This window comes from Elephas maximus, chromosome 18, assembly GCF_024166365.1.
Source record: "Elephas maximus indicus isolate mEleMax1 chromosome 18, mEleMax1 primary haplotype, whole genome shotgun sequence".
Lineage (NCBI taxonomy): Eukaryota > Metazoa > Chordata > Mammalia > Proboscidea > Elephantidae > Elephas > Elephas maximus.
This window is the reverse complement of record NC_064836.1, coordinates 47,379,315-47,405,713: the sequence shown is the minus strand read 5'-3', so window position 1 is coordinate 47,405,713 and position 26,399 is coordinate 47,379,315. Positions and strand designations below refer to the sequence as shown.

General features: G+C 37.9%; 1 protein-coding gene across 4 annotated transcripts in view; it reads left to right on the top strand.

Annotated features, from left to right (window-relative positions):
* LOC126061805 (ATP-binding cassette sub-family C member 2-like) overlaps positions 1-26,399 on the top strand; it is a 105,892-nt gene that overhangs the window by 40,442 nt on the left and 39,051 nt on the right. For 3 of the 4 annotated variants that reach the window (XM_049858588.1, XM_049858591.1, XM_049858590.1), the window contains 9 exons: positions 1,937-2,074; positions 3,540-3,686; positions 5,640-5,721; positions 5,810-5,876; positions 6,069-6,195; positions 10,127-10,303; positions 15,493-15,660; positions 17,473-17,635; positions 23,221-23,296. In XM_049858588.1, coding sequence (XP_049714545.1) covers positions 1,937-2,074; positions 3,540-3,686; positions 5,640-5,721; positions 5,810-5,876; positions 6,069-6,195; positions 10,127-10,303; positions 15,493-15,660; positions 17,473-17,635; positions 23,221-23,296 — 1,145 coding nt within the window. The remainder of the gene's footprint in view (positions 1-1,936; positions 2,075-3,539; positions 3,687-5,639; positions 5,722-5,809; positions 5,877-6,068; positions 6,196-10,126; positions 10,304-15,492; positions 15,661-17,472; positions 17,636-23,220; positions 23,297-26,399) is intronic. The other variant, XM_049858589.1, reaches the window with a different exon arrangement.

Genomic DNA, 26,399 nt, shown 5'->3' with positions numbered 1-26,399 from the left:
TAAATAGCGAAATTTATCTTATTTTAAGGAAATGACTCACACTGTTGTGGGGGCTGACAAGTCCCAAATCCATAGGTCAGGTGGTGGCCTGAAGACCTCCGCTGGCTTTGAATGCGCTTTTGCCAGAACATCCATTTATGTCCTGGAGGCAGGACACATCCCCAGAGAAATGCTCCCTTCAACTAATTGGCTTATCCTATCAGATCACATCGTGGACGATGATCACATTATGTCACATTATGGAAGAGCAACCAGTCTGGTGTCTGCCAAACCGCTGGTAGTCATAGCCTAACCAGGTTGACACATAGCATTAACCATCACGGTACTGAAGTGAAACAAGTAGTAGCATTAAAGATGCTTTGAAAGGGACAGATACACACTTATTTGCCTGAACTTAAGAATGATCTTAAGTAAATCTTTTAGAATTTAACTCAGTCATTTTATAAGATCACATGCCCCAAATTAATATGATTTGAATGCATTTTGCAGCTTTTAGTGGGTTGATTCATGATCCCTGCATCCAAACAAATGTAGTAATGTGTGTTTATAGGTTTTCAATATTGATATACTCAAAAGAAAATGTGTGTTATCAGTAGAACAAGGACTGCATAGGTGAAATAAGAGAACTGAGCAAAGTGCAGGATTTGAAATAGCAGTCCTAGCAGACAGTGGGCTAGAATCTTGGCAGAGGTCCATATAACAATCAGTTGGGATAGTTTAAAGGCATGGGCATTCAGCTTCCTTGGGGTCTGGTAACATGTACCATAAAACCTCTCTATATCTTCTATATGTCACATGCTGTGCTAATAGCTTTATAGCTTTCTTCATGTAATTCTTAATAAACACAAGAAAAAGATTTCTCACCCCTATTTTATGAAAAAAGGAAGAAAAACATCTGAGCAATTACAAAACAAAAAACCACTGCCACTGAGTCCATTCTGACTCATAGCAACCCTATAGGGCAGAGTAGAACTGCCCCATAGAGTTTCTGAGGAGTGCCTGGTGGATTCGAACTGTGGGCCTCTTGGCTAGTGGCCATAGCACTTAACCACTACGCCACCAGGGTTTTCTGAGCAATTACAGTCATGTCTAAGTTCACAGTGCCAGTCAGAAACAGAGCTGGAATTTGATTGTAGGTATATCTCAGTCTGAAATGTGTGCAGTGAACAAGTATATGATTCTGCTTCTCGTACCTGTGATCCTAGAAAATAGTTGGCAGTTTCAAAACACCAGTCACCTCTCAGAGGATGGTTTGAAATCCCAAGACATCAGTCTTCAAGAAATGGGATCAGGGAGAGTAGCTTCCCATCCCATTGCCATCAAGTCAATTCTGACTCATAGTGACCCTATAGGGCAGGGTAGAACTGCCTCATAGGTTTTCAATGCTGTAAATCTTTATTGAAGCAGACTGCCACACTTTTCTCCCATGGAGCAGCTGGTGGGTTCAAACTCCCTACCTTTCGGTTAGCAGCTGAGCAGTTTAATCACTGCGTCACTACTTCTCCTAGAGAGGAGCTTAGCTACTAAGTAATGGAAAGTCAACAGAAGTGAGAGTTGGACCAGAGGGAGAGTGACAGGACTGAGTTAGTCAGAAACCGGCATGGAGCTTGTAGCTAGAACGGATTTGTTTCCAAAGTCTGGCTCAGGAATAAGCTATTGGTGAGTAAAGGGGATGTAAGACTAAGTGATCAACCCCTGCAAGAAATATACATACAAAAAACACAACTCCAGGAGATATTTTGACTTTGTTGAAAACAGGAATAATTTACTTTTGTTTATGAGCCTACCAATTATATATATATGTGTGTATATGTATATATGTATACACACACACTCAAACACATGCATATGTGTATATATATGTATGTATGTGTGCATATTTTGATTTCTTGTATGATTTTGATTACCAAGTAATTATCATCTGACTCCTTTACAGATCCTCAAATTTTATGCCTGGGAACCCGCCTATAAAAAGAAGATTAATGAAATTCGAGAGCAGGAATTAGAAGTTCAAAAATCTGCTGGGTATCTGGGGGTATTTTCTATGCTGACGTTAACTTGCATTCCATTCTTGGTGAGTTTCTATAATATTTCCTATTTTGATGTTCAAATTGGATTCACAGACTTATCTCCCAGTTACCTGGAATTAAAGTATCCAATGTGAACTCCTCTGTGTTTGAAGCAAAATTCTCAAGAGATACAGTCATTCATTCATATTGATTAGAGGACACAAGTTTTGAAGAAAAGAAAAACATTATCTGTGTTTTCATTGGTCAGTATTTTTTTAATATAATATTTTACTTTATGAATTTCTCATGGATTGAATATATGCCTTCCCAACTCTTAAAAAATATAACCTACATTTTAAAGTTTCATTGAGCTCTAAAATTTCTTGCTTTTAACATGGAACCAAAGCCACACTCTATGGAGAAGAGAAAGGAAGTGACTTTTATTGAATGTTTCTATTGTGTACTGAGCAAGTTATAGATATATTGCTTTATTTTATTCTCATAATGATAAGGTATTGCTTTTCTTCACAAAGTGAAATATTTTGAAGCAAAGTGATATGAACTGAGGTAATCCTCCTTCTATCCCTCCATGTAAGCAGTGGAAATCCCATGTTATTTAAACTAAAGTATAAATTCCCTTGAGGGTACGAAGCAATGGGTGAAAATCAAGGACTAAACATACCACATATAACTGGAGCATCAGTTTTAATCAAAGTTACCACTCCAGTTGGTTGGGGGGAAGGGGGGAAGTTCTATATTTCTCCCGTTTTGATAATTTAGAATAATATTTTTTATTTAAACCAACATGCTGGAGTTATGGAAGTGAAAGAAGTGTTTAAATTTGGAATACTTTGGTAGAAGGGTCTAGAAAGCATTGCTTAAGTCAGTACTGTATACATGATAAGCAGTCGGTACATTCTCATGCATAAATTAACTCTTCCACCTTATCCAAATACAATTTATAAAAACAAATATAAATTTTGCTAGCCATGGTTTTGCACTTTATTTCGTTTTATGAAACAATACAAAATTAATATAATTTTATGTAAAAACTTCCCCGTTTTGAAAAAAGAATAATTGGTATTCATTTTAAATGGAAATTATCACTCTAGTTACAGTATGGAGGAAACCCTGGTGGTGTAGTGGTTACTAGCTATAGCTATTCACCAAATGTCGGCAGTTTGAATCCACCAGGTACTCCTTGGAAACCCTGTGGGGCAGTTCTGCTCTGTACTGTAGGGTCACTATGAGTCAAAATCAACTGTGTGACAGTGGGTTTGGTTTTTGGGAAGAGTATGGGATGTCTTAAAGAAGGAAACTGTACCCTCATTTCCAAGATGTCATTGTCTAAGAAGTATGATTGTATAATCTGTACTGAACATATGTTTTCTATTCTTCAGCAAAAGTGCTGAATTTCAGTAAAACAAAAAATGGGGATGTTAAAATTCCCTTCCCTAATTTTTGGGTCTGTGCCTCATAATGTTGTTCATGGTGAATATTTGAAGAAAATGACATCTCTCTATTTTTTAGGTGTCCCTGGCCACCTTTGGAGTCTATTTCTTATTGGATGAAGAAAATATTTTAACAGCTGCTAAAGTGTTCACATCTCTGTCTTTGTTTAATATTTTGAGGATTCCTTTGTTTGATTTACCAACGGTGATTTCAGCTGTGATCCAGGTATATCCAGGGTACCCTTAAACCAAGAATCATTCCTTTACTGAAATCTGTGGTTTCGTGGACGTTTTATTTCTGTCTTGTTTTTTTTATGTTGTTTCTTTTTTTTGTTTGTTTTTGTCTGCTTAACACCACATTTTAGATTAGTTTCCATGAACCAGTAAATAATAGAGGAAATTATACAGTGGAAGGAATCATATCTTTCTTACCTGTATTTTTCTCTATCAAAACCACTTTAAGCATTTGAAGATAGTTAACCATGGGGCCATCAGGGCTCCATTGTTTTCTTAAGTGTTAGTTGATTTTACTTAGCTTTTAAAAGCTTCTTCTTCTTTAAAAGCTGGCACTGGACGCTATGGAGCACTGATGGAGCAGTAATTAAGAGCTTGCCTGCTAACCAAAAGGTCAGCAGTTTGACTCCACCAGCCACTCCTGGGAAACCTGAAACCCTGGGGGGCAGTTCTCCTCTGTCCTATAGGGCCGCTATGAGCCAGAATTGGCTCCACAGCAATGGGTTTGGTTTCGGTTGGACACTACGTTATGGCATCAAAGGACTCATTTTGTTTTTAAATTGAAAATTTATAATCAGGAGCTTGGTATAAAACTGTATCTGACATTTACCCAGGGGATAAATAAGCAGGGAGAAAAGTGCACTGATGATACCAGTCTGCCACCAAACCAGATACCTGGTTCACCCTGCCTTTAATTGTTATCTCCTTTTTATTCCTGGAGGCTATTTAGATACTGCAATGAGTAGAAGGCTGCTAAAACTGCAAGGAAATCCAAAGAGTGAGTTCTCGGTTTCCTTTGCCCAGAGATTTAGTCAGTCAAGTATTTCTGGATGGCACGTTTGAGTTGTGTGGTCATGCCCATTGAGTCCTTTTCTTCAAGTGTGGGTTCATAAACAAAAGTGAATCTTTGCTTATTGAAACCAGTTATTTGATCTAAGAACTTTGCCTTTTAATTTTTTTTCATTATTTGAATAAAGAGAGACAGATGAATAGTAAATACAATTAAACCGTTTGTGTTGCGTAATAACTTTCTCAACTTATTTTACATATACTCACCAGCAGAGGGCAAAGAAGTACCATTGATATGATGCTTTTAACACTTGTTTTCATACTCACTTCTCTTTAAGATATTGTCAATACTTAGAGTAAGTTTTGCTCTTAATGTAAGGATCTAGCTGAGGTATGGTATCTCACAGTGTTCTCCAACCACTAGTTGCTGCACTCACTAAATAAATAAGGAGAACAATAGTCCAAAAAAAAAAAGAAAAGAAAAAGAACCAGTCCTGTGAACTGATATGATGCACCTGGTGAACAGAACCTCAGTCCAGTGCCATCTTACTGATTAACAATAGGAATCTTCTAACCCTCCCCCAAAAAATCTGTTGCCATGGAGTCGATTCTGACTCATAGTGACCCTATAGAAATCTCCTAGCACAATATAAATAAAAATGTCCTGGAAATATTCAGTAGGTTAGTTTCAGGAAAAAAAAAAAAATGTTATTTTAGTCATCCTATTTGTAGCTAAACATTTGTGTAGTTATTTTACTAAAATTACATAGTATTATTGCCCAAACTGAGATTTTGTTTATTATCAGAGGCAAGATTCATTCAACAATTTTGAGATTACTTTTAAAATTAATATTTTTATAATTATTTATTGAGCAGCTGTTACATTCTTTCTAGAATGATGAGGAGAAATTTTTATTCCTTCTAATGTCTCCCTGTGTAGATGACATTTCTTCTGATTTCCTTTTTGAAAGTTCTTGGTCTTTAGAAATGAATTTATTTAGAACATTAAAATAATACAAAGTAGTCTTGTGGAATATTTGTATTAACAGCTTCAATTTGCATCAAAATTTTAATCACGCCGTTAATCACCATAAATACTTTTAGTTTAAGTTCTTCGTCAACCCAAGTTAAAGTCCGTCTGTGTTTATTTTGATAGGCAAGGATATCATTGGGTCGTTTGGAGAACTTTCTCAACACTGAGGAGCTGCTTCAGAGTATTGAAACAAACTACAGAGGAGGTCAGCAGTCCCTCTTTGCACTCAATATTCATTGGACTCCTGGGTAATTGGTTCTAAAATGCGTCGCTGTGTTTGTTTTTCTTCCTAGATCATGCTATTGGATTTACAAATGCTTCTTTTTCCTGGGATAAAACAGGGGTTCCAGTACTAAAAGAGTAAGTCATAGTTTGGGAAAATTTAACGTACTTTTTTTTTTGCTTTGGATTCTATAAAGTTCTACATATTTTAGAAGCTGAATATATTGAAATTAAAAAGTTGTTTTTTTTTTTTAACTTCTCACTGTACCGTTCATTTTTCACGGTTGTTTTTTTCTTCTTTTATCTATTCATTTCCTTTTTTCCCTGCAGCCTGAACATAAAGGTCCCAGAAGGTGCTTTAGTGGCTGTTGTAGGGCAAGTTGGGTCTGGAAAATCATCTGTGCTTTCTGCCATCCTGGGGGAAATGGAGAAACTCACGGGAGTAGTCCAAAGAAAGGTAAAGCCAACAATAAATTCTTCCCACATCTCCTGGTGTCATCGACTGCATCCAGGACATCATGAATGTCATTAAGGATTTAGCAAATTGAATTGAAGATGCCAGTTTTTAATGGGCATTTCTGGTTTGTAACGAACAATTTGATTTCCATAGAAATTGATTCACTATGGATGGATTAGTAATAGCATTCTGTTTTCCAAATACTTCAACAAATCATTTATGAATGCTTATGGTAATTGTTTGATGATATTAACTGAATTGCAACCAATTACACAGAAACAGATGTGATTTATAATGTAATTTGATTAGGTTTCTAATTGTTATTCACTGCAGGATTCCTTCAGTAATTATGGTCATTCCATCTCTAAGAAGTTATATAGCATTCACGAGTAGGATCTTTGACCTAAAAGAACCCTCAAAAATATTAATATTTATAGCTTACCTTTCACATTCAGCCTTTGGACATTAGGGAAGCCTACTCCCAACCATTTGTTCTATTTTTAAAGATCTATTTTTTTTTTTATAGGAATAAGGGAAAGCCTGGTGGCGTAGTGGTTAAGTGCTATGGCTGCTAACCAAAGGGTCGGCAGTTCAAATCCTCCAGGCACTCCTTGGAAACTCTATGGGGCAGTTCTGCTCTATCCTATAGGGTCGCTATGAGTCAGAATCGACTCGATGGCACTGGGTTTGGTTTTGGGTATAGGAATAAGAATTCAACAAGTTTTAAACCAGCTGTTTCTTTGTTGAAACTTTAGACTAGTCAGTAAGTTTTTCATTAGACCCAGCTAACCCTGGGTGGTGCGAACTGTTACTTCCTTGGCTGCTAAATGAAAGCTTTTAGAGGTTTGAGCAGGCCTGGCAATCTACTTCTGAAAAATCACCTATTGAAAACCCTGTGGAGCACAGTTCTACTCTGACATACATGGGGGTCACCGTGAGTCAGAGTCAACTTGATGGCAGCTGCTTTAGCTAACTCTGAGGTAAACACCAACCCAATCCCTCCTTCCTGTCTCTGACAAGACAGAGAAGCTCTAAGTATCTGAGACCAGTTCCTTCACCTTTAGTCTTTCTTTTTTTTCTTCTCTAAGAAAATCAACTCTAACTCCTTTTATTTTTCCTTGTATCGCGATAATACTTTCCTTGTATCGTATCTCTCCTGATTCCAGGCCTCTAATGATTTATTTTTATTATTCCTCTCCCTCAGCATTATTATTATGCACTTTAGGATCAAATGTGATTGCTAGAGCTTTTTTTGGATAAAATTATACTTAATGGACAGCACAACTTTTTAACCTTAATTACACTATCTTTATATCCTGATGTTCTTCATTATAATTGCAATCAGTCGTTTCTCTGTAGTTCAAGACGACTTTAGCTTTTCTTAGACCAGTGAGTGTCCTTTACAAAAATAAAAAGTGTCATATTAGTGGTATTTTCATTTAGCCTATTCATCTATTTTCACCAAGCAATTACTGCCTAACACTTAGTTACCAAGGAAATGAACACGAATAAGATGTACCCCTACGTTTATGGAGTACATGTGTAGTGAGGGAGATACTAAGAAAAGTTTTGACAAATGTTTAAAACAGGTATTAAAAAAAAATGAAACAAAGTATAAAAAACAAATTCTGCTTAAGGAAGTTGAGAAGAGAATCAGAGAGGAGGTAGCCTTTTATTTGATCTTGAAAGATAATTAGGAGTTGATAAAGATAAAAACTGTATCAATTCGAGGTTTTGCCTAATGCATTAATAATAGTGATGAACTCAGAAGCCTGGGTTGTGGACTGAATAAGATAATGTACAAAGACCTAGCCTGGTTCCTGGCAGAGAACACGCTCCCTATGAATATTTATGGTTATCGTTATCTTCAGTATGATTGTTCAGGCTCTCATGGTTAGATTTAAAGATTATTTCTGATACCTTTGAGTGATTGTAATTAAGAAAGTGCTCATGGTGATGAAAGAAATACTAACAATGCCACTGCTGATGGTAAAGCAGGGAGAACACTTCGTTTATATTAAATTATAGGTATAGAAGACAGAAGCAGCTATGATCTATCTGTATAATTGGCCACTTTGGCCTTCAGGAAGGTCACTTATGTGCATCAGGGGCAGGATTTGAGGTACCGCACTCCGAATTACTGCCCAAACCACATTTATCCTGAATTTATAATTGTCATCCTAATTATTTCTAGCTGGAGTAATAATAACCATAAAAATGACATGACCAATTTAACATTTAGAGTTAACACAGGGCTTTTGTCTATATCTTTCCATTTCTTCATAATTTCAGATGAACATTCTTTTGAGGCTTGTATCACAATGGTCAAACTCTAAGACAGTCTTGTCCTCCTGCACCCATTCTCTCTAAGCTTTCTTTCTAAGACCTCCTATTCTCCCTAAGTGCTCTCTCCGTTCTTCTTAGTATCAAAGGCTCACACCAGGCAAGGCCCATGCAGAGCGTTTGGAATTCAGTGTTCTTTGATGGCATATCAGAAATTTGGAGGCCGTTTTTTCAATTAGCAAAACTTCTATTGTAGTTTCATTATGGACAATGAAACAAACAAAAACATGTTTTCATTCGTATGTGAAGAGCAGCTAAGAATGATTATAAAAGAAGGACAAATATACATCTCTGAAAAACTGATGGATTGTTACTCAACCCCTATACCAATAAATTGAGTCCATACCTCCCAATATAGTATTTAGTTTCTGCCTTATATTTTATGACATTTTTCCATGTTCTTTTCTCCTGTGTTCTTTGTCCTCTGTTCTCTTTAACTCGCCTAATATGCAGGAGGTATTCAAAATATCTGTCGCCCATGGGATGATTTAATACATTATTCTAATCAAAGGTTATTCACTTCACAAGGCAATTCAAGAGCGATTACTTCTGTGTTCAAGATCAGGTCAGATCAGAATTATATCGTTTTTGTTCAAAGGATATTATATGTCTTACATACTCAACAAAGAAGAAGTAAAAGTTAATCTTTGATTTTTAAAGTAGTTGGTAGAGATCAAAAGGCTCTTGGTTATACACACGTCTACCGCAGAAAACACTTTAAATGCCTAGTATTGTTATAGAGTGTGCAGTAGTCAAAATATTTCAAAATCGATGTTTGGGTAGAGTCCATGGGCAGTTTGAAAGGTAAGCATCTAGTTCACATACTCAATATGGGTAGGTTTCTTTTCAAGAAAAGAATGGCTAGTTAAGAGGATATTTTCTGCAGCAGACTGTCAGATTTTTAGGAATCATTTTAAGCCATAAAATCATCAAAAATAAAATTGGGAGCAGTGATAATGTGGAAGAGAAGGATATGTGCCACCCTTATCTCCTTCCTTAAAGGCTTTTATTCTATTTCCCGGCTGCAGGAAATACAGCAGCTTCCTCAGGGTTGGCCTCAACTGCAGAGAGCTCCCTTAAAGGTCAAGCTGGTTCAGCCAGGAAAACTTTGAAACTCCATGGGCGGTAGTCCTTCACAGCTCTCTCTCTGTCTCTGTCTCTCTGTCTCCCTCTCTCTCGGCCAAAGCTTTGTTGGGTCTGGATTACAGTGTGACTTCTTCCTCTACGGAATCCTCCTTACTCGTTTTCCTCCATAGGGCTTGGTCCCAAGTAAACATCTTACACTCCAAACTCTAACATCTGCTTCTCGAGAATCCAGAGATAATTTTGATAGAAACTATGGGGAAATACACAAGAGATATAAAGTAACTCATTTGAGGGGAACTGTAAATAAAAATATGTAAGATCATATTAAAACAAGATATCATGTGCTATATTATTGACACTGAAGAAATAACTTACTATTTAAAAATTTTTATTTTAAAGTTAAAGGAGGCAAAACCATAGGCTAAGTATCTTCCTTTAGTGTGGTGCATGCAACCTCTTCTTTTCTCTTGATACAGTATTTTTTTGCTTCTTTCTGTTTTAGGGCTCCGTGGCTTATGTTTCCCAGCAGGCCTGGATTCAGAATTGCATTTTGCAAGAAAACATTCTCTTTGGCTCTGTCATGCAGAAGCCATTTTATGAGCGAGTCTTGGAAGCCTGTGCCCTCCTTCCAGATTTGGAGCAGTTACCAAATGGAGATCAAACGGAGATTGGAGAAAGAGTGAGGAAAAGATATTTTGTCACATACAGAAAGGAAATGTCACTCAGCTGTGCTAATAAAATGTTTATAGCCTTTTTGCTGATATCTTGAAGAGCTAGGCAACTATAATTTTAGAAAAAAAATTCATTGTAGAATTCCTGTGAAACAGATGGCACAATATTAAGGTCAAATAATTTTTTATAACTGGCTGTCTGGAAAACAGATGAAAGATTAGTAGGAAATTCTGTTAATATTCACATCAGTGAATAAAAGCCTACCAATTGGATTGCATCACATTTTATTCTAGTTGCTGGCACAATGCTTTTCACTTCCTAATGAGTGGATCATAGTTGTCTTTTTCCTGCATCTTTGTGCACCAAGCTAAGCCTGCAAGAGTAGCAAGTGGGCTTGGGTACCAGTTCCCATGGTGGCACTGAAGGCTAGGCTCTAAACAGGCTCTTTGAGGATGCTGTCGTTCATGCTTATTTCATGTTTGCTTATTCCTATTTAAGGAGAATGTGTTTCCCAATCATCTTCTTCTTTATTGTGTATTATTCTCATTTTTGTAATGAGTATTCATTACTCTGAGCAGTGGTTTGGAGAAAAAAAAAAAATTGTGAGCTGAAGTGTGACCCCTGAGGGATTATCCCCAACCCACAACAAAAATCTCCATTAATTGAATATGAATGCAAAAGCAGGCTCTGCCTACCATTCATGTGTGTTATGAAGATGAATAATCTTTACTGAGTGCTTTGAATTTCTGAAACGAGAGTTAGCATACCGTTGTGAGGCATTTTTATTCTTAGCTTCTTTTTGTAGTTGTTATATAAAATGAGAAATAAAATATATTATGTAACAGAATCATAAACAAACAAAAACTAAATCCTTTGCTGTTGAGTTGATACCAACTCATAGCAACCCTGTGAGACAGAGTGGAACTACCCCATAGCAACCCTGTGAGACAGAGTGGAACTACCCCATACGGTTTCCAGGGAGCAGCTGGTAGATTTGAACTGCCAACCTTTTGGTTAGCAGCCAAGCTCTTAACCACCGGGCCACCAGGGCTCCATTATATAAAATGGGAAATCAAGTATATTATATAACAAAATTATAGAAGGTGAAAATATTTAAAGACTAGGATGAATCATAATTCGTCCTTTAAGTAGAATTCCATCAGCTTCATTCATAATTTGTTATTTTACAGATACATTTTCTCAAAAGTATTAAATAGAATGAATGTCTTTCCAACAGCTGTTTTGTCTGCCCGCCTCCCCCCCCGCCGCCCCAGGATATTCAGTCACCTACACAAAATAGTGCTAGTTAAAATCATGCAGAAATGTGACTTCTTAAAAGTTGTGAAGGCGTTTTGATCATTATGCTGATAAAACACAATCTTTACTAATACAAAATATCTAGTTGTATGTACCTATTAAGAATTTAAAAAGGAAAAAAAAATCCAAAATAGGAAGTGTAGATTTAATATAAGCTTACTATTGGCATGAAATGCTATTGCCATTTATAATTTCTGCTTTTCATAACTAAATTTCCCACATTCTGATGATGACCTTTAAAATAAATGTGCACTTGAATATCTCAGAAGGAGTCTTACAGTTGTTTATGAGACAACCAAGATAACAAACATAGCATTTCCCTTACTTTTACTCAACTTTTCCTTTGACATTCTTCAGTTGACCACATACATTTATGAATTTATTATGTGCCTATATTCTGCTATGGAGTACACAATAGGGAACCTTCATGGGATTTACATTCTAGTGGACCTCTGTTGATGATTGCTAATTAGTTGTCTTAATATCTATTACCATATTTTTATGCAAATAGCCCATGCCTTCTACGTTTGTTTGCCAACCATGCCGTCCCCCCATGAGGTGCCAGGAATATAAGGATGAACTAGGAGCTGGTAGGCTAGTGAGAGAGGCTGACACCAGTATTGCCAATCCTAGCAACAGGACCGGTAAACAAAGTACTGCAAGATAGAGAGGCCATATTCACTTCATTTGGGACGCTGTGGGCAAGGCTGATTTTAAAGAGGATTTTTCAGAGTGGGTAGCCTTTGAATAGGAGGCCTGGTGGTGCAATGGTTAAGTGGCTGTTAACGAAAAGGTTAGGAGTTCAAACCCACCAGCAGCACCATGGGAGAAGGATGTGGTAATCAGCTAAGATAAAGATTACAGCCTAGCAAACCCTATGGGGCAGCTTTACTCTGTTACATGGGGTCACTATGAGTTGGAATCAACAGCACCTAACAACAACAACCTTTGGGTTGGAAGGGAGAATATGGGTTCCCATGCAGAGCAGGCAGCTTCTGCCCAGTTATGACTGGGCAAGTTTAGTGTGGCTGGCAGGGCCACGGTCACTTGAGGGCAGCATTGGGAGAATGGCTGAAAAGGCAAGTCAGTACCGGAATATAAGTGTCTTAGATTTATACTCAGGGATTTGTCATTGCCTGTGGGTGATTGGGAGCCCTGGTGGTACAGTGGTTAAAAGCTTGGCTGCTAACCAAAAGGTTGGCAGTTAGGATCCACCAGCTGCTCCTTGGAAACCTTGCAAGGCAGGTCTACTTTGTCCCGTAGGGTCTCTTTATGAATCAGAATTAACTCGATGGCAATCGGTTTGGTTTGGTTTTGGCTGGGTGATTGGAGATGAAAGATGTGGATTTCTGAGGTTTTTAACCAAGATGGTAACATAGGATAAGTGATGACAAGGTAGAATATGGATCAGAGAGAGGAGGGATTGGGTGATAATGACTAATTGATTGTGTATGTACTCAGTATTGGATTTGTGCTAAATGTTTTACACTCATTATTTAATGTTCCCAATAAACCCATGAGTTTGGGGACATTATAATCCTTTTTCTCAGATTAGGAAACAGAGTTTTAGAGACGTTAAGTAACTCTTAAACAAGGACACGCAGTGAGTAACTGCTGAAAAACGGGATTCAAATACCACTCTCGCAGTGGTGGACTCCTGAGCTCTTAATCACATCCTTTTGCAGTGCAGCAGGCTTGGTGAAGGATTGAAGGAGGGGAATGAGGAAGCCTGAGGGGTGAAAAATTACTTGGTAGTTAGTGAACAAAAGAGAAAGAGCTTGGGGAAGAAAATTATCGTAAACTTAATGAGTTTGAGATGTTTAAGAGAAGTCTAGAAGGCTAAATACAAAGAGACTATACAAATATGGTTCTAGCACGACTTAAACCCTTGATGGCTCAGCCTCTTCATCTGTAAAATGGGAATGATAATGATACTTATTTTATTGCCTTCTTCTGAGGGTTAAAGGAGTTAATACATGTAAAGCATTTAAAACCATTCTTGGCACATAGTTAGCACTCAATACATATTAACCTGTACATTACTATCTAAAGATAAGTGACACTTGATGTTGTAGAAATTGATTATATCCCTCAGAGAGAATGAAGAGAAAACAATTCAGGGAGGAAACTTAGAGGATATTAACATTTGAGGAACTAAGGAAGAAGAATCAGAGAAGACAACTGAGAAAGAACATGGTTTTGGGAATCTTCAGTCCACAGTAAAAGTGTAAGGAAATGTTCCAGTGAGTCAGCAAATGAAGAAAAGAACCAAGAAAAATGTTGTTATAGAATCAAGCAACAAAAGCTTGATTGAGGGCCAAAAGCTTATTGAGGGCCATGGCCAGTAGCCCAGAGAGGAGCACCCTTTTCCATCTTATCCCATTCCCTTGGTAAACCTACTGGCCTTTCAAACGTTTATGATGCCTTTCATGTCATATTATCCACAATTTCCTCTACCCTTTCTAAGAATGAATTGATTTCTTTCTGGGTTTTTATAGGCACTCAGACATGCATACACATATGTGTGTGTGTGTGTGTGTGTGTGTATCCCTGGTTGGTGCAAATGGTTAAGCACTTAGCAGCTAACGAAAAGGCTAGCAGTTTGAGTCCACACAGACTCACCGTGGAAGAAAGCCCTGGTGATTTTCTTCTGAAAGCATCAACCCTGGGAAACCCTATGGAACACAATTCTACTGGGACACGCATAGGGTCACCAGGAGTCAAAATTGACCCAATGGCAACTGGTTTTGTATACACACACACACACCTTATTTTTATGCAACTAATGCACACCTTCTATGTTTGTTTTCCAACTGTGCCCCCCTCCCCACCGGTATTTTTGTAAATACGGTGTGGTAATTTTTTTACAGCAACATATAAAAAAAAATTGGCGTGACAGCGCTTATGAAAATACCGTAAGGGGAAGACACGGTGGACAAACAAACATAGCAGGTGCGTGTTATTTGCATACAAATACCGTTATATACATATATTCACACAGACATACATATGTATGTATATATATACACACATTGCTTTCTGTATATTTTAATGTATCACATTGTGTTATATATATATATATGTAGACATATATATATATTTTATGCCTGTCTCTCCTGCTAAAATATGACCTCCTCACGGCGTATGCTGTTTCATTTATCTTTGAATCTTTGAGTCCCACGTGGTAGCATAGCATCTAGAATATAGTCGTACTCAGGAGATGTTTGTTGAGTAGGAGAGGATGAGAAATGCAAAAACACAATGGGATTTTACAATTACAGGTCATTGGCTAAGTTCTCTGCTACACTGAGAGCTTTTAAAGCAGATCTGTAAACAATATAAAATAAATCAAGTAAATTGGATCTGGCCTCATAATTCTCCATACATGGCTGTACATGTCAACTTTAATTTTCACATGGCATGATGTATGTCCCTTGTTCCTGCTTCTTAGAGCTGTACTTTTGCCAACAAGACTTGTACTAATCTTTCTTTAGAAGAAAATAGGACGTGTTGATTACTGCTTTGGTAATTTAGCTATTATTCTCCATTTCCCATGTGTCAATTTAAAAATAATCACTAGTGTCAATAGATGGTTGGCAGCCAAAAGTTTGGTTTAATATTCCACAGGCACAACTTTTCAGAGTAAGGAAATTGGAAATCCTTTAATGTTTAGCATCTCCTTTTGAGGGTAAGAGAAACAACTATATCTGTTAATTTGTATGAATTAGTACCACTGGGAAATTGGTCTTTGGAATCCTGAATAAAGTTTGAGCATTAATCTTGGATTGTCTATCCATGCTACGATAGAGTATTTGAATATAACAATTTGAATTCAACAATATGTGCTGGCTTTGGTTTTCTCTCTTGCTCCATTTTTAGGGTGTGAATATAAGTGGAGGGCAGAAGCATCGAGTAAGCCTGGCCAGAGCTGTCTATAGTGGAGCCGACATCTACCTCTTGGATGATCCTTTGTCTGCAGTTGATGTTCACGTTGGAAAGCAGCTTTTTGAAAAAGTGATAGGGCCTTCAGGCATTTTAAAAAATAAGGTAACCATAGTGGTATCACTTAGGATATTTTGGGGGGAAGGACCAATCTGCATAGCTGTTGTGGTTAGCTGCCTTTGAGTCGGGTCCAACTCTTGGAGACTTTACACATAAGAGAACCAAACTTTGTTCCTATGCCATCTCCATCATCTTTGATATGTTTGAGGCCGTTGTCGAGGCCATCGTGTCAATCCATCTCATTGTGGATTTTTCTCGTTTTTGCTGCCCCTCTGCTTTTGGAGCCTTGGTAGCATAGCGGTTAAGAACTTGGCTGCTAACCAAAAGGTCAGCAGTTCGAATCCACCAGTTGCTCCTTGGAAACCATATGGGGCGGTTCTACTCTGTCCTATAGGATCTCTGTGAGTCAGAGTCAACTCGACGGCAACGGGTTTTGTATTTTTCTTCCTACTATGTCAAACATGATGCCCTTTTCTAGCCATCGGTCTTTCCTGATGACGTGCCCTAAGTAAGTGAGCCAAAGTCTCACCATCCTTTCCTCTAAGGAGCATTTGGGTTGTATTTCTTCTAAGAGTAATTTATTCATTCTTCCAGCAGTCTGTGGAATATTCAGTATTCTTTACCAGTGTCACAATCCAAATGCATCAATCCTTCTTTGGTCTTCTTTTTTCATTGTCCAACTTTCACGTACAGATGAAGTGATTGAAAAGATCCTTACTTGGGTCAGGTACACTTCAGTCATCAAAGTAATATCTGCGTAGCACTATGCTTAAAATCCAATTATTTTTGTATATTTAAGTAAAGCAGTCAAAGTTCTACATGAAAAATGGTAGTTATATTGCTCTTCTGCAGACAAATCTTAATGAATCATTTTTGAAGTTTTACTTGCAAGTTTACTCTGGTGACAATTTATATAATTGTTACCTCATAACTAGCACTGTACTTTCAAGGTATTAAATATTTCAAAATGAGTAGCTTTTAGTTTAGTAGATTATTTTAAATAAAATGGTATTGTAATACACAGTAATTTTATAAAATATGATTATTTTATTGATTTTGTGTTTCTTAAAATTTGGAATTATTAACATGGTTAATTTTTAATAGTAACCATAACGTTTTAACTGTTTTATGAAGAGACCAAGGGGAAAGTGGTTACTGTTTTTCAAGTGCATTCATGTTTGACACTTCACATTAGTTCATTTAGCTCTTATAACAAGTCTCTGAGGTAAATATTATCATTATTCCCGTTTTACGTATTAAGGAAGTCCAGGCTCGGAGTGACTTGTTAAAGGTTGCTCAACTTAAGAACAGCAAAGATTTTAAACCAATTCTGTACTGTTTTCTCCATAATATGTGTTTATAGATTTATTAATATACAGCATTCTGAAAGAAAAAATTAAATAAATGTATAAAAATTATAAAATACATATCGAAGTAAATAAAATGCAGACATCTATACTTGCCCAGATGTACCCAATGTAAAAAGGTCTTATATAAGTGTAAGCACATGGAAAGATTTTTTAAATAAAGGCAATGAAATTTTAATTGAATCACATTTTTTTTTTTAATGGTATGGTACATTTAAAAAAGTAAATAAGGGTAACAAGTAGATATATCTATGACATTGATTCAATTCTAATGAATGAAGAATACCTGAACCAAAGGGTTAAAATCGCATTTGCAAACTGTTTTTCCATCTAGCAGCATATCACCATTCATTATGAAATATATAGGTGCTGCCTACCAAGAATTACACTCTGAAATAGTAAAGACAAAAAAAAAAAAAGTGTAGCTGTCTTTAAAATAAATCATGTATGCCATTTTCTGTAACCTAAGGAATAAAACACTGTTTTTCAGACTCGTATTTTAGTGACACACAACCTCACACTTCTGCCACAGATGGATCTTATTGTCGTAATGGAAAATGGCAGAGTAGCACAAATGGGAACATACCAGGAGTTGCTGTCTAACACCAAAAATTTCAGTAATCTGCTTCAGATCTCCAATGAACAAGAAAGAGGTAAGAATACAAGGAGAAATGAAAGGTACAGTATGCCTTACCCATTTTGAAAATTATATTAAGTAACTGTTTTCTTACTATGAGTTTTTCCTCATTCATCCTGCTTCAGTCAGAGGCTGGGCACCTTCTTTTCTCCGAGAATCCTTGGAACACAGAAACAAATACCTTGGAATGTATCAGTTTGAATTGGAATCATTTGGAATCAACCTCATTTATGATTTTTAAGCAAAATTTAAATGCCCCAGGGTCTGTTCTTCATCTATGAAATAAACGATTAGATGGTTCACAAGCTCCACCCCAGGTCTAAGGGGCCCTGGTGGAGCAGTGGTTAAAGCATTTGGCTGCTAACCGGGACGTCTGCAGTCAGAACCCCCGGCCGCTCTGTGGGAGAAAGATGTGGTGGTCTGCTTCCGTAAAGATTTACAGCCCTGGGAACCCTGTAGGGGCGGTTCTACTCTGTTCTATAGGGTTGCTGTGAGTTGGAATCCACTCAGTGACAGTGGGTTTGGCTTAGGATTTAATATGTCTAAATATTCTACTTATTTTTAAATTAAGAACTAGGGCACAAATCCATGTCAAATAATAATTTAAAGATGTGATGATGATATGACATATTAATGAAAAGAAACAAAAAGAAAAAGGACCTGGGAAAAGGCAAAGGGGGAGAGATTTGTCTAACTTTTAAGAATTAGCAGTTGGTTTTATTTTTTGTGTGTGTGTTATAGTCTTATATTTTAAATTAAGATTCAGAGATACTTATGAATGTGAAATGGTGTGATCCTATCCTAAGGATCTGAGCACAGGAATGTTTGAAATCCAGCATTTTCTTTGTATTCCACAAAGATCAGTCCTGAGCCTGCTGAAAGTGGGATGTGGGGTCATTTCATTTTACAGCTATAGATGGTTTTTCATACAGACAGTCATCATGGTCCTTGCCTTGTACTTTTTTAGAGCACCATCGATAATAATTGTAAAACCAGTTAACACTTTTATAATTTCAGTCTAAAGGAAGAAATGTAGAGTTGTGTCTCAATATTTTCTATGTGAACTGCTATCCATTAACTTACTTTCCCCTATATAAGGGTTATGAAAACATAAAGTTAGTTTGTAATAAGATCGAAGAAGTGTATTATTTAATGCCATGAAATAAAAAACAAAACACAAAACAATGTAATTATGCTGATGTGTTTCTTTTTTAGGCCTAGCGTAAAATATGATGCATTAATTAGGTACTATCTTTTAAATTTCTTTTACATACATTTTATATAGATGCATCCAAAAATATTTGAGCATCAAATTGCTGTATTCATTCTTAAGAAAAGAATTACCTCCTCTTTTTTAATGACTAGCAGCTTTGGAGATAATTCCTTGCCTACTCAATCAAGCTAAATAATTTGTGCTTTGTGTATAGGAGAGAGATCCCAGTTTGTGAGTGACTCTAAGGCCTAGACTGAAGATAAGGGCTGTATTAGTTTCCTAGAGCTGCTGTAACAAAGTACCACTAACCAGGTGGCTTAAAACAACAGAAATTTATTGTTTCATTATTTTGGAGGCTATCAGTCTGAAATCAAGATGTTTGCAGGGCCATGCTGTCTCTGAAGGCTCTAAGGAGAGATTCTTCCTTGCCTCATCCAGCTTCTGGTGGTTCCTGGATGTCTTTGGTGTTCTTAGCTTATAGATGCATTACTCCATTTGCAGCCTTCATCTTCACATGGATGTCTTTCCTCTGTGTTTCTCTGCCAGTTTCTTCTCTTTTTGTAAGGACAGCAGTCATACTGATTTAGGACCCACCCTACTCCAGTCAGAGCCCTAGTAGTGCAGTGGTTAAGAGCTCAGGTTGCTAACCAAAAGGGGAACCTTATGGGGCAGTTCTACCCAATCCTATAGGGTCACTAGAGTTGGAATTGATTCGATGGTTTTGTTTTTTTTCGTCTACTCCAGAATGGCCTCATGCTAACTTACTGATGGCATCTCTAAAGACCCTATTTCCAATTAAGTTCACTTTCACAGGTACTGGGCATTAGGGCAGGAGCCCTGGTGATGCAGTGTTTAAGTGCTCAGCTGCTAACTGGAAGTTGACAGTTCGAACCCACCAGCTGCTCAGTGGGAGAAAGATGTGGCAGTCTGCTTCCGAAAAGATTTACAGCCTTGGAAGCCCAATGGAGGCGGTTCTGTTCTGTCCTATAGAGTCACTATTAGTTGGAATTCATTCCACAGCAATAAGCTTGGTTTTAGCCCTAGTGGTGCAGTGGTTAAGCACTCACCTGCTAACTGAAAGGTCGGTGGTTCAAACCTACCAGCCACTTCACAGGAGGTGCATCTTTTTGGAGGACACAATTCTGTCTATAACAGGGTCTTTCATTTCTCTATTCTCGGTGTCTAGATAGCCCCATGCTAGGCAGATAGCAGGTGTTCAGTAGATATTTATTAAACATGGGAATCTGACTCCATTGTTTCTAGTGGAAGTATATCTCCTCAGGAGATAATGGGATCATTTGAAATTCTTGGAGTCAATGTCTTTTTTTTTTGGCCATTTGTTTTAAAGGCCACATGAAACACAGCTTGTATTACTTTATAAAATATAGCCCTAAACAGATGCTGTGTAAGTTTAAATTCAGTATTTTATATACCTTAAAATTTGAACAATGTCTTTTGAAACTTGTGAAATTTGCTATTGTTCAAATTACCAGTTTTGGGAAAAAAAAATCCTGCCTTCTCTGCGTTTTTATACTCTCTTATATAGGGGGTTCCTCACTATAGCATGTAGAAAACAGTATTATCCTTGACATTGGGCTGACACTAATAGATCTTGATTCCTCACCATCAGAAATATTATGACGGAGTTAGAAAAAATATAAATTGAACTTTTTTTCCTAATTATCTCAACATCTGCTGTATATAGTGTGACTTCATCAGTAATCATAGAGACCAAGGCAAAAATAGATTCAAACCTGATTATGAAATTGATTCAGTTTTTATGAATGAATAATACCTGAACCAAAGTGTTAAAATCATGTTTGCAAACTGTTTTTTCATCTAGCAGTATTTCAGCCTTCACTGTGATGTCCTGTGGTACTTTCCTTAGACCTAGGCCAAAGTGACCCAGTCCTGTGCTCCATGGTGTAGAGAGTCCCCTGTCCTGGATCTCCTCTGGCTGACTCACTGGCCAAGAGGCTGTGCCCACCATGGTTCCCTTGCTGCTCCCCCTCCCCTCTCACTTCTTTACCATACTCTGTGCACTTGGGATCCCAGAATCCTTTGCCCAAATGACATAAGCTGCTTCTAGGGCCTGGGCTATCATTCTTCAGGTCTGCCCTCCCAAGTACACGATGTTCTTCTGGTGTACACCACCCCTAGGCCTGAGGAGTGGCTAAGGAGGCATGGACAGAGCCTGGACATGTGGGCTGAGGTGTCCACAGGTATTCAAGGCCTCTAGTGGTTCAGAATGGATCTTGAGAAGGAGAGAACAGGGACGAGGGACTTGACTGGGGACTACCTTGCCCGATATTGCCACGTTCCCCAGAGGTACCCTCGGGAGTCCAAAAATTCTCACTTGGACCTAGCCTTCTAGGTGGTTGGAAAGGTATAGTTGTCAGGGTAGGCAATAGAACTTATTTAAGAGTCTGTTACTTCAATCTATAACTTTAAAATAATTAGACATATGGCATGCAGGCCGCCATTTGCATTCTTGCCCACAGATCCCCACAGATGTTGATAGCAGGCCTGCCTTGGTGTGGGTTTTCTTTTTCTTATTTGCATAAGTAGTGAGAAAATATCAAATTACATCTTAGGACATTTTTGCTAGGTTTAGGGGAAAGGGATTGCCTGATAGGAGAGTGCGATTTCAGAGGTGTGGTCCGTGGCCGGGTCCCCAATTCTAAAATCACCCCATGGTCTATCATTCATTAATTATGGTTCATCCTCTCCGATCTTGAGTCTGTTTAAGAATTCCTTTAAGAGGTGCACCATCCTTTCATTGTTTAAATTCTTGTTAACTTAGGTGATACTACAACGAGAGTAAAATCAAAACAGCCTTGTGGAAAAAACAGTGGATGAAATGTTAGGAGCCCTCGGCTCTGCTCCTGACACTGAATGATTATGTGACTTTTCCTAAAAATAACGTAACTCTTCTGGTTCTTCCCGTTTATGAAACAGAATTTGAGCTAAGTCTGTTTTTCGTAGTGGCCAATATGAAACTGAAAGTTTTTATCTCCTTCTTCCTCCAAAACTGCTTATAACCTACCTACTCTTCCTTCTTTCCTATCGTTTTAACTCTCACTACTGGGGTTGATAACAGATAATTCAGAAAGTAAACCGTAGAAAGTACAGTTTACAGTATAATTTGGATTGGGACACATTGACTCTCTAAGATTCCAACTAGCTCTGAAAAATCTAGAAGTCTCACCTTATGGAATGTTATATAAGATAATCAATAGGAGGTGGAAAGTGTGTCCACCAAGAAAGATGTAAGATCACTAATGACACATTTTACTTATTTACAAGTTTATTCTGGGCTGACTCTCGTGTGTACTAATAATATTAAAGACCTGTTGGGTATTGACTAGGTCAATATAGTTATATGTTTTATGTTTATTGACTTCTCCCTTAAGCCTTCTGAGGCTACATGGTACAGTTTGGTATCTTAATCAAATTAAGACAGATTGTTTAAGTGGAAAGTGGCAAAATTTGTATCCAGTCTGCCTTTATTTCATGCCAGAGGCCAACCAAACTCTTAAACCTTACATTAAATGTAGGAAGGTACACTGGAAAGACAGGAGTTTATGGCCTAGCTGTCTCTTGCTCTCCGTTTCTCTCACTTACTCGCTCTCTTTGAATCTCTCTTTCTTTCTCTGCCAACTCAGGATTTTAGACAAGTCATTTATCCTTTCTTGCGTTTTACTTTTTCCCATGCAAAATACGGGTAAGTTTACCTAGTCTCGTTAGCTTATTTTTGGATTCAAATGATATTCTGCATGTGAAAGCACTCTGTAAACTGTAAATAAGTACATAAATGTGAATACTGTGATTAGAAGCTATAAATGTGAGAATGTGCCATAGATCAGAGATGTCAAAACATCTTCAGCCTGCATATTCATTCTTGAGCCTTGGAGTCCTCGTGTTTCACAGAGGTAGTTAAGGTAAGCCAGATTCTGCCATTAGAGACTAGATGGCCACTTCTAGGAAAAAGAGGCCATAGAATTCTTAGAAGAGACCTTAGGAATCTTTGAGTCCGGTTATTTCCTTTCAGATGTGAGAAGTCTCAAATTCAAAGAGTTTAAGTAATCGACCTAGCTTTGAAGTGTTTACCATCAAAATATTTTAGCGTTTGCACCAACAGGTTAGGGCCCCTCTCTGATCTTCACATGATTTCTCTGTATGCTTTTCATTATAGGTCTCAGTTTTTAAGACATTTCAAAACATTGTGGGTGAAGGGGAAACAATGAGCAAAAGGAAAGGGCTTCTAATGTATGCGTGGATCCAGCACACAGAAGTCTCTCCAACTCGAATAACTCATTGTCTTTTTCTCTAGTTTGTTAATTGTTTGCTGATGGGGCTATAAAAGTGCTCACTGTCTTCCTCTCCAGCTCAGGTTTTAGAGGGAGTCAGTGTAATCAACCCCAGAACTACACCGAAAGACCAATTCCAGGAGCAAAAAGATAGGTGAGTATTAGGATTCTACAAGGCTCGAAGAGTTTATGGACTAATAAATTGCTTTTTTTTTAGCATTTAAAATGCGTAATGTAAAAGGAATCTATACGTTAGAAACCAGCTGTTGCTGAGTCGGATTAGACTTGGGCTCCACAGGGTTTCAATGGCTGATTTTTTGGAGGCAGATCACCAGGACTTTCTTCTGGTGCACCTCTGGGTGGACTTGAACCTCCAACCTTTCGATCACCAGTCAAGTGCCTTAACCATTCGTACCACCCAGAGACTGGATATAAACTGTACTCAGTGGTTTCCAGTTTTAAACTAAGTTACGTGTATGTGTCTGAATTTTTAAGTGAGATGGGTATATATGACTTAGTTGTAGAAATATGTTCTCATTAGTCTCAGCAATTTGTAGTCAAATTTTGGTAGCAGAAACTCACATTGATCTTGATAGTCCCACCCCATTGTGTTCATGTACTCTATAGATGTGAAAATAGGCTTTAGACCTGAAAATACTAAATTGTCATGGACCGGGATGATCATCAGGCCAGGATATGTGACCAGACTTACAGTCTTGGTGTAAGGAGCTGAATAACTTGCTTAGAAAAACAAGAGGGCGGGAGGGAGAAAGAGAGAAATGAAATTATGAGAAAATTATGAAAACTTTGACCCTGATTGGGTTTTGTTGTACTATGCTTCATTTTTTTTTTTTTTTTGTAGGTGACTAAAATGAGCAGTGATTGAAGCAAATTAGCCAATCAGTTATTTCTCCCCAATACATTGCCAGCACTTGCTCAGATAGGAGGCTTAGAGAGGAAACTCACAGAAACGAAAAAAAACAAAACCAAACCCACTGCCGTCCAGTCGATTCTGGCTCATAGCGAACCTATAGGACAGAGCAGAACTACCCTATAGGGTTTCCAAGGAGTGCCTGGCGGATTCGAACTGCCGACCCTTTGGTTAGCAGGCATAGCACTTAACCACTACGCCACCAGAGTTTCCATAGAAGTGAGAGGATTGAAAAATAAGAGGCTAGCGATATAGGGAGCAGCCACTGGTCAAAATTGCTAAAATGTAGAAACAGGATAGATTACAGGGAAGCAACCATGGGAGGGTTCAATAGTTGGAATTTTCTAGTTAGGGCCTTGAATAAAAAAAAAAAAAAGATCATGAATTAATTTTTTAAAGGGTTGGATATTCCAAAAGATGTGTACATGATGTGGGTGTTGCCATTTGGTATAGATACCACAGTTGGCTGACTCAGTGGGTCAACCAAATTGTTCCTCGTTGATCATAAAGACCTTGGACTGCTTCTCTTCTCTATCTGTAGTTAGTATTATCCAGTCTCATGGCTTAAAATAATATCTATATACTAATATCTCTCAAGTGTGTATCTCCAGCCCAGACCTCTCCTCTAAACTCTGAACTTAGACAACAAAGTGACCCGTTCATTGTCTTCTCTTTAATGTCTGAATGACACTTAGAGCTTTTGTGTCCAAAACAGAGCTCCCGATTTTCCCAAACCACACATATACCTGTCTCCCTTTCCCCCACAGTCTTCCTCATCTCAGCTAATAGCAGCCCTGTCCTGTCAGTTGCTCAGGCAAAAATACCTTGCAGTCATCCTTAATAGTCTCATACTCCACATTCAATCTATCATCAAATCCCATTGGCTGTACCTTCAGAAGATATCCAGAAATCCAGAATTCAGCCACCACTCATCACCTCATCAGCTTCACAGTTGTCACCTTTGTCCGAATTGCTATCATTTCTCACCTGGATTACTGTTACTGCCTTCGTACAGGTCTTCCTGCTGCCATCCTTGCCCCCAGGCTATTTACGACACAGCATCCAGAGTGATTCCTTTTGAATTATAAGTCAGAATATGGCACTTTTCTGCTCAAAACCTCCAAAGGAGTCACATTTCAGAATAAAATCCCAAGTCCTTATAATGACCCACAAAGCACGTTGTTATTGTTGTTTGGTGCTGTCGAGCGGGTCTCAACTCGTAGTGACCCTATCTGAAACACTGCCAGGTCCTGTACCATCCTCACAATTATTGTTATGCTTGAGCCTATTGTTGCAGCCACCGTGTCAATCCATTTCGTTGAGGGTCTTCCTCTTTTTTGCTGACCTTCCACTTTACCAAGCATAATGTCCTTCTCCAGGGACTGATGCCTCCTGATAACATGTCCAAAGTATGTGAGATTTTGTTTCACCATCCTCGATACTAAGGAGCATTCTGGCTGTGCTTCTTCCAAGACAGATTTGTTCATTCTTCTGGCAGTCCATGGTATATTCAATACTCTTCACCGACACCCATAATTTGAAGGCATCAATTCTTCTTCAGTCTTGTTTATTTACTGTCCAGCTTTCACATGCCTATGAGGCAATTGAAAATACCGTGGCTTGGGTCAGGCACGCCTTAGTCCTCAAAGCAACATCTTTGCTTTTTAATACTTTAAAGAGGTCTTGTGCAACAGATTTGCCCAGTGCAATACGTCCTTTGATTTCTTGCCTGCTGCGTCCATGGATGTTGATTGTGGATCCAAGTAAAGTGAAATCCTTAACAACTTCAATATTTTCTCTATTCATCATGATGTTGCTTATTGGTCTGCTTGTGAAGATTTTTATTTTATGTCAAGGTACAATCCATACTGAAGGCTGTAGTCTTTGATCTTCATCAGTAAATGTTTCAAGTCCTCTTCACTTTCAGCAAGCAAGGTTGTATCCTCTGCATATCACGGGTTGTTAATGAGTCTTCCTCCACTCCTGATGCAGTGTTCTTCTTCATATAGTCCAGTTTCTCAAATTATTTTCTCAGCATACAGATTGAATAAGTATAGTGAAATGATACAACCCTGACCCACACCTTTTAGTGTTGAATGGATGAATAGATCACTAGAGATGGGAAGAGCCCTCAGGGTTTTCTAATCCATCATTTCTTTTAGTATTTTATTTTTTTTGGCCATCATAACTTAATAAGTTTCATTCAAAAGAATATCATTTTTTAAAAAAACCTTCAAGAAAGGCAAATCTGAAATCATTTAAATAGATGCTTTGGCAGTCATGTGCTCTGTGGTCTCCCAGTTGCTGTTGAGTTGATTCCATTTCA